The sequence below is a fragment of the Rhamphochromis longiceps genome, linkage group LG15, assembly GCF_057381845.1.
Source record: "Rhamphochromis longiceps isolate RC_006_pf linkage group LG15, R_longiceps_female_GT1.1, whole genome shotgun sequence".
Lineage (NCBI taxonomy): Eukaryota > Metazoa > Chordata > Actinopteri > Cichliformes > Cichlidae > Rhamphochromis > Rhamphochromis longiceps.
The window spans coordinates 35,918,699-35,929,995 of NC_140571.1; the positions used below are offsets into that span (position 1 = coordinate 35,918,699).

Here is an 11,297-nt window from a genome sequence, read left to right on the forward strand (position 1 = left end):
AGTTACCTAAGGGTTGACAGTGACAAAAATTTGGGAAGCACTGGACTTCCGAATTTTCACTTAGTATATTTATCTCACTTAAGAGCTCATCTGATATTTGAATCTCTGATTCTAATCGCAAGTCTTCAAGAGCCTCGTTTCTGGGTGTCAGCAAAAATGTTTAGTAAAAAGGCGATTTCAGACTGATCTATCTCCACATTCAAATGTAAAATAAAACTATTTCTAAAAATACACATACATAGAACGGTATTCTTTCTTTAATATTAACATTGTTTAAGTCACCAAACACGTTGTGCAGCATAATAAAGACACACATTGCTGTCCCGGACCAGCTGTTATATGAGAGATTGAGAGATGGTCTCATTTTTGTTTCTTTAATGTTGTCTAAAACACCATCATCAGTAAAAATCAATTACACATTCATCTGTATTTTGAATGGGGAAATCAGAGTCTGAAAGAGTAAACAGTGAAAAACATTTCAAACACGTAAAGAAAGGCTACACCATGTCAGAGGAAGCTACGATATCAAATGTATCAGCTACCGTTTCTTAGTCTTCAGCTTTGTACATATGTAAAACTGCATTAAGGTGCTATAATTCCCCTGTTATCAAAACGCTGACAAAAGAGGCATGAAAAATAACAAATCTTTGGCCAGGTAAAATTAACACCCTGCCTTATCATAAGCACAGCAGGACACCACCATCTGTTTTAATCAGCTCTGAATTGGCTTTGGTCATCACAGAGGCTTATCTCCCAGCGTGACCTTCTGAAATCCCCCTTTGTCTGACTGATTTGAAACATAAAACCTCTTCCTCAGAAGGCCGTAAAATCAGTTACGTTTCCCACTGGTCAGCTCAAAGCCATTCTCCCCGCTCTCTTGTTGGTCTAAGCGAGAGCCTGCCTATCCCATATTGCTTTATTGGTGATTCAGGGAGGAGCTCCCAGACAGCCAGTATCGTCAGGTGTGGACTTGAAGTTTGTGAGTTGGTGTGAAAAAGTCCCCCCCCCCCGCTTCCTGATCTCATATTTTTTTGGTGTATTTTCCACATGTAAAAGTTTTAGATGATCAAACGAATTTAAATATTAGAGAAAGATAACACAAGTAAACACAAAATGCAGTATTCCATTATGATTTTTTTTTGCTTCTACGGTTATAAATCACAGGGCCAGAACTCACTTTCTAAAAGTACTCTTATCCCTCCTTAGCATGAATGGAAAATGCAGTTAACATTTACATGATACGCGCAACTTTCTTGCTACTTTGTTGTTATTTTCGTGAATGGTCGGATGATCCGTCACAATGAATTATGGGGCGGCGTTTTCTCCTCCCCTTTCATAAAGGGTGGTCCAGTGTATCCTCTGCTAAAGGAAGTGCTGATGCTTCTTTCCTTAGTATTTGAAGAATATGAACAGCTCTTACTTACTATGACAGCCACAGAGATACTTCCGGGAGTGAAAGTTATCAGACTGTTTCAAATTATGGAAGAGGATTAAAGTCACTGGGGAAAAATAAAAGTGGGCACATCTTTTTTTCCAGAATTCTGAGAAAAAAAGTTAGGTTTCTGCCTTTTTTCTCAAATTTATTTTTTCAGACATTTTCTCAAATTTTTGTGATATTTCACTGCACACCAGTTGGTGGCGGTAATGCACCATTTTGCTGTTTGACAACCACCAATACAATACAATACAAAACAAAAAAGAAGAAGAAGCTATTTCCGTGTTACGTCTCAGTGAGAACCTTGCTAAGCAAGATGGATTATTGGAATGAACCCAAGGTGTTATATGAGGTTTTTTAAATAAACACGCTTATTCTTGAAGATGATGTGAAATGGCAGGGGTGTTTCTAGCCACACTCTACGAGTACTCTCCGCTCTTTTATATTAGTGTGGTGTCGCTTTGTTTCGTTGTAACCGCTGCTATGGTCCTCGGCTGGTAAGTTGTATTTAGCTAATATAGTTAGCCACACTTTGATATATAATTTACATTCGTTGTCACCACACAGGTACCCTTCGACTTTATATATTAACGACTTGAATGTGGCCTTCATGATATAACATAGCATGTAGGTCTGGCGCAGCGTGCTGTAACATGTCTATCAATCATTTTGCTTATTTTCTGTTGAACAAAATACTGCATTGACCTGTAATTAAAATAATCCAAACTATTTTTTACAGTCCATTAATTTTCACGGTTTCAGAACTAACTGGAGAAACTATCATAATTAAAAATCTGAGTTTAGTATCGTTCCCATTGATACTTTAATCATAATGTTTACAGTCACTAATGACTGCCTTAAGACTGGAACCGACGGGCAATAACAAATTTGATGATTTTTTTTCCCTCGGTGATGCTGCCAGACAATCATAGCTTCTGCACTGAGCGATCAATCTGGGACTTCTGGGCTTTGTTATGATGTTTGTGTTCCGGTGATGGGTGTGAAAATGTTCTTACCACACTACCTGGCGTTATCCACGCTAGTGTACTCACCATTGCTTAAGTTTGGTTTCTGGGTCTCATCGGGGTGCACTTTAGGGCTGTGGGTATTATGAAGATTACTAGAACAACCTCACAAATGTGCACACACACACACAACGAGGTGAAAAAAATAATGGGCTAGTGATGTTTCAAAATAATATTCGTTGTCAGAGGCCTCGACCTGTAGATGATAGTAAATATGACATGTGACTCTAGTAGCGCGGCTTACCATTTAATTCTTTTCTGATCCCCCGCCCAAAGGAGAAAAAAATAAATAAAATCAATGTACAGGAGTCTGGCGTGGTTGTCTTTACTGTCCAGGTGGGTTAATACCGAGTGCTGTGAGCAGTGATGTGTCAGCAGGGAGCACACCTCTATGGTCTTCCAGGTTTTCTGATTGCCACATGTAGTGAAGTTCTTACCTACAGTGACATCCTCTGTACACTGTGCAGTGTTGCTGGTTACTGTCTTCGCATACTCTTGGATGTTTATGTGGTCTCGCCGAGAGGCTTCACTCAGTGTGCCTAAAGTAGAAGTGCTAAGGCTGCATCCTCTGTTTGTCATTGGCTTTATGTGCTTCAGTGAGGTTTGTAAGCAGGTACAAGCATAATGGAAAGATGATCAGGTGGGGTCAGGGGGTTGCCTTGTATGTGTGTTGGTGGTTTGTGTACACCAAGAGTCCAGCATGTTCACCCCTCTGGTTTTAAAGTTGTTGTATTGCTTGAACTTGGGGAGCGCAGTCTTGAACCTGTTGTGGTTAAAATCCCCTCCAATCACTTCAAAGCTGCTAAAGTGTTTAGATAGAAGCCCAACGTTGCTGTCGTGTAGGCCTCCAAGTGCCTAATTAGAAATAGCCTTAGCACTGGGAGCAGTGTACACAATGGCAGTGATAATAATGGTGAATGGCTGCCGTTTACACTGAGGAACTCTGCCTCTGTCATTTTTTCTCCTTGACAATTGGTTTTTGTTCCTCTGAAGTTTTTGCTCACTACCTGAATTTCTTTCATTTTGCAACCTAATAATTGCCTGTTATTCTTGAATATGTTATTCTGTGAAATGGACATGCAACACTTAGAAACAATTCAGACGTTGTATCTGGTTAGCTGATGAAGAAATAACAAATTGCTCATATGACCTGCATTTGAAGCTCTAAAGATTTGGGTCTCTGTATAAAGGATTGTAATTCCTCAATGCATTATTTTTGTTCAATCCTTTTACAATAAAGTTCAGAATCTGCACTTGAGTTGGATTTTTGATTGTTGATAATTGGTTGTAGAAACATTTCCAGGCATAACTGTGTCATGTTCTAGACTACAGTCAACATAGTAGCAGTTAATTCAGAAGAGCATGTTTCTACACAGCCAGCCAGTGTGTGCACCCCTCTGCATTTAATCGAATCGGTTTAGATTTAAGCGAGAACACCACCAGACAGAGAGACTCTGCTTATTCTCGCCTCTTTTCTGTAGGTTTGGCTTTGACGTTCCAGTTATACTTCGCAGCTATGATGAGCAAGAGCCCAGCTTACCAGAGAAACAGATGGTTCAGGTGACCAATCCCTTCGCCCTGGAGTTGGGTTCTGGATCAGCAAGTGTTACCGGTGAGAACAGATGAGGAATGAAATAATGCTGTTACTGGAAAAAGGTATTTTTTGGCCCAAAAGTATTTGGGGATGTGAAACTTCCATGCCTGCATCCAGAAACATCTGTTAACCCTCATATTCTAGTGTGTTTCCAGAGGATGGTGTCCAGCTGGATGTACTAAATAGAAAAAACTGTAAATCTATTGACTGCCAAGAGAATGTTTCTGTGTAGTAGAGCAGGGCAATATGGCCAAAAATATTTATCACGATATATATTTGAAAATTTGCGATAACGATATAACTGACGATATAATTGATGCGAGACAAAATACAACTCCACAACATTACTAGCGCAAAAAGACAACCTTCCATTTATTTTCACTTAAACAAGAAGCTGGTTTTTATGTACATTAAAGCTTTATAAAAATGTAACAGTGCAAATGCAAATTCCTTGCTGAAAGTTTAACCAAAAGGCATTTCCAGTAGAAATGGGCTGACATATCCTGAGCATAACCATGTATAATATCCACTGAAGTTAAAAAGAGGTGCTTTGCAACATTAAACTGCAGTGTGCAGTACGCATTTTTCGGACCATAAGGTGCACGGGATTATAAGGCACATTAAGCGAAACAAAGCAGTCAGATAAATCAAGCTTTATTAAACTCATTCTTCTTGTTTCCTCCACTCCTGTACCATTGATTCATTAATGTTAAATTCTCTGGCAGCTGCTCTATTCCCATGTTGTTGCAGTATATTAATGACTAACCTCGTATTGTGGATGGATTATCTCAGTTGTTCTCCTGACTGAAGTTTGGTCCGTTTACAGCATCCTGCCATGCGATTGCATTTGTCTCTAACTATCAGGAACCTTAACGTTAACTTTTATAAGTGGAAAAGTGTTAGTGTTCGTCCTCCAGCTTCACTGTTTATGTTATGCTAACATAGCTGTGTCGCTAGCGATCACGTAGCACATCATTATATACCAGCTAGCCCAACTTCAGTAACCCTACAAACGTCACTGCTGTTTAGTTTCCTGTCTTCATTTATGTTGGACGTGATAGCAGAGCTGTACGTTTGATTTTTTTTCAGAAATCTCTCAGTCAGAACATGCAATATCATGCTTAGGTAACTAGCGAAACTAGCGAGCTAACTTCCGCTAGCTTCCTCCTAACTTCTAACTCCGTTAAATGTAATAAATTTTGTTTTCATGGATGCCTGGAAGTTAAACTTCATAGTTACACCTGGTAAAGCAGCAATGCTGATCGTATTAAAGATGAAAGAATTTAGACAGTTTTTAACTCTCAGTGATGCTGCAGTGTTCGTTTGACCTGAAGTATACAGGGTTTAGGACCCAGATTACTCCCAGATTTAAGAGCATCTTAGTCCGACAAATACGACAATAACGACGGCCGCTTGCATGTTCTGCAAAAAAATGTGCTTTGTCGTGTATCTGACGGACAAACCCCAAACCAGTTCCACATCACTGAAGTTGCACCATTTTTACAAACCAATTCTGGTTCATCTGTTTCACTCAACAATCGGCCATGTGCGTATGAAAACAAAGGCACTGCGCATGCGCGTTTTACTCATATTCTATCGCGATACTTCATTTTCCTATCGTTGTCTAACATTATACCGGTATTACCGTGAACGGTATAATATGGCCCAGCCCTACTGTGTAGTCTATATAATTATCAATTTGATTTGTGGTCTGCTGTTCAATGGAAAGAACTCTAAATGGTGATGCTGTGGAACACTGAACCTTTTTCTGTTTTTGCTCTGTTCAGACGGTGTGCTGGTGAGACCTTGTTGTCTGGAGTCCTGTGTCCTGAGCTGTTTCTGGGGCTGTGAGGTCAGTACCCTACAAGGAGTGCTACATGCCCACCAGCATGGCATGATGCTCAGCACCCACCAGCATTTCCAGGAAGCCCTAAACCTCCACTACTATTATTGCCAGAAATTCCAGTATCCTATTTGTTGCTAACCAAGTATCTCAGTGGTATGCCTCTGTCAAACAGTTTAGACTTAATCTTTGACCTGTGAGATCTAAACTTGTGTTGTTCAGTCGAGCTGGAGTGTAGAAATTTCTTCTTTCTTTTTTCACACTGTGTGTCACTCCCCTCTTCCCTCACTCCTGAACGAAACCCAGAGACATCTAAACTCCCCTACTTGGGGCGTCAACTCGTCCTTGACCCAGCCTCAGATGGCCTCAGATTTAGAATGGGAGATTTCTATTCCTGCTATTTCAAACTCTGCTGTGAACCACTCTAGTGCAAGCTGGTGGCCACCACCACCTGACAAAGCCAACAGAACCACATCATCTAAAAAAAGCAGAGATGAGGCTGAGGCTACCAAAGTGGAAGCCTTCCGGCACCTGAATATGCCTAGAACTTCTGTCCATAAAATTTATTATGAAGAGAATCAGTGACAAAGAGCTCTAGCGGAGTAAAACACCTACCAGAAATGAGTCCGACTTATTGCTGCAATGCTCCTCTAATGTTCTATGACCAGGACGAACGCCACACTGTTAAGATTCAACTAATGGACAAATTGTCCTTTCCAGTATCCTGGAAAAGACCTTCATAGGGAGACTAAGGAGTGTGATCCCCTGTAGTTGGAGCACACCGATGTTGCAGCAGCCAGCCTTGATAGCCGGGTATCCAATTGCTAGGGCCTGTGCCACTGCCCTCCACCTGAAACACATTGCACCTGACCCCAACACTGTGTCCTGGAGGGGGTGGGCGTGCCCATGTTGTCTTTTTGGGGCTCCTTTCTTTCTGCCCAGCTGGACCAAGTGGGCTAGGGTCCGGTCATCAAACACTTACAGCATAACAGCATAGTCCCTGAGATCACACAGTGGAGCTTGTTTCCGCTTGTAGGAACCTTTGAGGTCCATTCAGGTGATTGGCACTGGACTAATTGTTACATGTGGTCTGTTCACGTTCTTGTGCCAGTGGCAGCAAAGTTTGTGTTATTAGTCATCAGTCAAAGCAATCATTTCTAACATTTCCGCTCTTTGACTCATTGAGCTTCATGCTTCATGTCTGCCTTATGAAGGAAGACATGAAGCATGTCTTCATGTCTCCTGCCGTTAGTGTCTTTGACCTTCTCTCAGTATCAGCAGTGAAGATAGAGCGGAGCGGCACGCACAGATCCCCGCTGATCAGGGCATCACTGATTTTGGACCACTGCCAAGACAGCGCTACCCTCTCGTGGCTGTGCTGACCCTGGAAGAGGCACAAGAAAGACACGTGAACGACATTGTGAGTTTAATCATTTAATTTATTTATTTTATAAACATCTCCAGTTTGTCTTAAGGCTCTTTATACTGTGAGAAGGAAACCCACACAGGAAGGCCCCAACTGGGATTTGAACCAGGAACCTTCTTGCTGTGAAGCAACACTATACCATCTTGCCTTCACTCAGGGTAACAGTGTGGTCAAAATGAAGAGGGGCGTGGGGGTAGAGAAAGTGGGCAGTGCATCATGAGAACTCCCCGAGCAGTCTGATCTAACCCTAACGATGAGTTTTATCTAATAAGAAAACTTAAAGTGTGTCAAAGTGGGAGCAGCCGTCAGTCAGAGAACAGCAACACTCACAGTGAGTTAAAAAAATGCAGATTTACATGGTGAACTGGTAGAAGTGATTGTAAATGTTTTCTCTTTCAGGTGGCTAGTGTCATAGTTATTCATGTTCCTGATGACAAATACAAGCTTTCTGCACGGATTCTCTTCCAGTACCTCCTCACCTCACAAGGGAGCATGTACGAGTTAAAGGTTGGTCAATAATAATAATAATAATAATAATAATGCATTTGATTTCAAGGACACCATTAAATGTCAAAAATAACATAAAAGGTCCACTTCTTTGTACATTCTGATGTCAGTTTGATCAAACTGTCAGGACTTTGCTGTTATTTCTAGGTTGATGCTATTATTCTTATTAGTATTATTCCTTATACTGAGACCATTGTTATTCTGTCACTGACAAATTCAAAAACTGAGGTGAAGAATTGGCCAGAAAATGCATGAGAAGAACAAAACGGAATAGTTGTTGGCTTTGTTCAGTTATTTTTCACCCATGGTTTCAGAGGGGGTTGCGGTTATGACTTCATTTCCCACTGAAGCATAAATCCCAGTGACTCCTGGATTCTCCTGTGTCAGCGCAGCCAGCCAGCAATCAAGAAGCACTTGTGTTTAAAGGCCAAGAGTGAAAGTGGACAGTCTTTCCTTGGTTTTCACCACTAGAGTCATTGCTGCAGCCACGGCCAGCACAACAAAAAAGCAGCTTTTTTTATTTTACCAACAATACAAACAACAGGAGGTTGGTTACTATTATGTAGTGCCACATTATGGCTCTAAAAAGTTTGGGTTTAAACAGTTATTTCAAGGACAGTCTTAAATGTGACAGTTTTTTAGAGCAAGGCTCCATGTGGTAAATCAGGTTTCATTAATGCAGTGCTTCCTGCCTTCTGTAATGTGTGCTTTGAAGGAATATGTATCATGATGTAGTGGTGTGTCAGTCAGGAATGAAATGTGTCTCTTTGAAGTCAACAATGGGACTAAGAGCTTTTTTCTTTTTGTTTTAAGCAGTTACATTTATTTAGTTGTTTGATTGTCTTTTATTATTTCACTGTAAATAATTCAAAGTTTATAATCAGGGATTGTATGTTTTTTGGCAAACTGAGATGGATGTTTGTTTTTGTACTTTAATAAGTCATTATATATAATAAACATTAGTCATTAATTATAGACATCATTTTACTTAGTTAATTTTTTACCTAAACTTAACAAAACTTCTGACGAGCTGCTTAGAAACCAAAAGAGCAGGCTCTCTTAGTAGAGCTAGAATTCCCGTCACTTGCAGGATGAACACTCAGAGGAATTCACTGACTCTTCTTGCAGTTCTCACCCTGATGCAGATTACTGCAGATGCCTATCAGGCAGATCTTGTGGCTTTAGACTAGCAAAATGTTACATATTTTGTGTCGTCTCTGTCAGTGTCAATACACGTGTGAAAATCTCCAGTTTGCCAAGCACTTAGGGCCTTGTTACAGCAGTTTAAGAAAAACCTATCTCTTGTCTCTTGCAGCCTCTTTTCATGTCTGCTGACAGCGGGGGGATGTCTGGGTCTGCTGATTCGGGGCACACTTTCACACCCAGTGACACTCAGAGCGAGGATCAGATCCCAGTGATGGAGGAGGAGGACTGGTCAGAGGGGACGGAGGGCAGAGACTGTGTGGTGTGTCAGAATGCAGCAGTGAACAGGGTGCTGCTGCCCTGCAGACACGCCTGCATGTGTGACAGCTGCGTGTCCTTTTTCCAGCACTGCCCCATCTGTAGAGCCTTTGTCCAGGAGTCGTTTGCACTGACACAGCAATGACTGTCAGTGAACTGGTGAAGATGATAGAAGAGATGACTACAAGGATCTGTCGCCTGTGTGACAGGTGTTTTGGTTAGCAGCAGATCAGACCTGTCTGTGCTCCTTTAAGGTCTGGTGGCTTTCTTTAAAACATTCTCCAGGACTTTACAGCGTTACCCAACTTCTGCAGTGCTTCAGCTAGCCTCTGGGATAGTTTCCTTTCTACGAGAGTGACACTGCCTCCACCATACATGGAAGGATGTTCTCGGGTTGTTCTGCAGTACTTTTGTTACACTAAACAGTTCCTTATGTTCACTCAGTTCTTCCGCAAACAGGATATTGTGATGTTTTCTGGCTCCTCTTGCTGAAAGTGGCATCACTGTGACCGCTTATGATGTGGTTGTTACTCACAAAAGTAATCGATTAGATGTTACTTGATAATCTTCCTAAAAGTAATACATTATATTACCTATATTCACCACTTTTGTGTTACTCCATAATTGTCTTATAGTTACCAGTTAATAATTTAAAACTACAGTTCTGCACAACATGCATACAAGCTGTGTTGTACTTTTGACATATGAACAGAAAAACAGCCCAGAGTGATGGCCGGGGTGATTCTATGGTAGAAACAGGTGGAAGTGGAAGCTACAAGGTTATTTTTGGCTTTGTTTTTCTTGTCCTTTAATTCAATAAAAAGATTGTCCAGACCTGCACTCATCAAAGCTGTCAATCTCTTCATTTTCCACCTCCCAGAAACGAGCTGATTCAGCTGACTGTAGTGTGAGCATGCAGGGTAAAAAAAACAACAACCTGAGAGCCATTGCAATTTAAATAATAACATAATTGTAATAAATTACTAAACATGATGACTAAAAACATGGAAACTGGTTACAGTAACTTGTTACATAACTGCTTGCCAGAGTTTAGTTTCACTGTTGATGCTCATTAACTAAACTCTGGAACATTGTCCAGCTCCAACTTCCGAGTTCTGTGTCAAACTACACAGCAAAACTTTGATGCATTAGAAGGAACAGCATACATTTTCACTTCTATGATAATACTTTATCTTTCCGTGATAATTAAACTGCAGGTGTTTCTGTAAGACTTAAAGACCTTGATGACCTCTAATTTCTTGTTTGCTTACTCTGGATGGCATTATCATATCAAACGTAGACTGAGCCCATGTTTGACGTTTGTTTTTATATTTTCATTCAGTCTTTTATTTACAGCATGTTTTAAGTGACAATATAATGGGGGAATATGTTTTATATGAGCAGTGTGCAGCCTGCTGTACTAAAATCAGTGCGTCGCATGGTCACAGGAACATGCGTGTATTAATTTGGTGATTTATTAAATGTATGAATGTTGTACTTGATTCTAATCTGCTGCTGAGTCTCTTATGCTGAAGAAAATAATGCAGATAACAAAGAACACACATCACAAACACTCGTTCAACCAATCGCATTCATTTCACTTTGACCTGCAACAAACTGAAGCATTCATCTCTTTTACAAGTGTTGCGTTTGACTGCCATATTTTTATGTTCTTTACGATGCAGGTTTTCCCATCTCTGGAATAGTTGGCAGTAATAAGGATGAGTTTATGTTGATGAACACAGATATGACCATTAGATTACTTTGATGCTTTCATGTGCCCATGCTGGGAAACCTTGGGTTAACTTAGAGCTCCTAACCTCTTATCCTGGTCCCAGTGTTGGGGTCAGCGATTCCAGATAATGGAAAGATATCCTGGAGATGCTGTCCTCGCTCCATGGTGTACAGGGCTCTGAGGCAGCAGCTGGACTGCCTGTTTAGCCTCATGATTATTATTCACAATAAAATATTAGTCTGTGTTTCACTAACAAGCCTGGTACAGTTAA

The 11,297-nt window shown here is 40.8% G+C and overlaps 1 protein-coding gene across 1 annotated transcript; it reads left to right on the forward strand.

Annotated features, from left to right (window-relative positions):
• Positions 1-1,712: 1,712 nt before the first annotated feature.
• On the forward strand, positions 1,713-10,793 carry cgrrf1 (cell growth regulator with ring finger domain 1). Its single transcript, XM_085382826.1, has 6 exons — positions 1,713-1,932; positions 3,942-4,072; positions 5,842-6,019; positions 7,170-7,317; positions 7,723-7,830; positions 9,146-10,793. Exons 1-6 carry the CDS (start codon positions 1,829-1,831, stop codon positions 9,434-9,436), a joined length of 960 nt encoding a protein of 319 aa, XP_085238952.1. The 5' UTR covers positions 1,713-1,828; the 3' UTR covers positions 9,437-10,793.
• The last annotated feature ends 504 nt before the right edge of the window (positions 10,794-11,297 follow it).

Excerpts from the sequence above, each read along its gene's own strand:
- cgrrf1 (XM_085382826.1), top strand. The coding sequence starts at position 1,829 with ATGGCAGGGGTGTTTCTAGCCACACTCTACGAGTACTCTCCGCTCTTT. Across the intron at positions 1,933-3,941 it reads GCTGCTATGGTCCTCGGCTG|GTTTGGCTTTGACGTTCCAG; the intron begins GTAAGTTGTATT and ends TCTTTTCTGTAG. Across the intron at positions 7,831-9,145 it reads GGAGCATGTACGAGTTAAAG|CCTCTTTTCATGTCTGCTGA; the intron begins GTTGGTCAATAA and ends TGTCTCTTGCAG.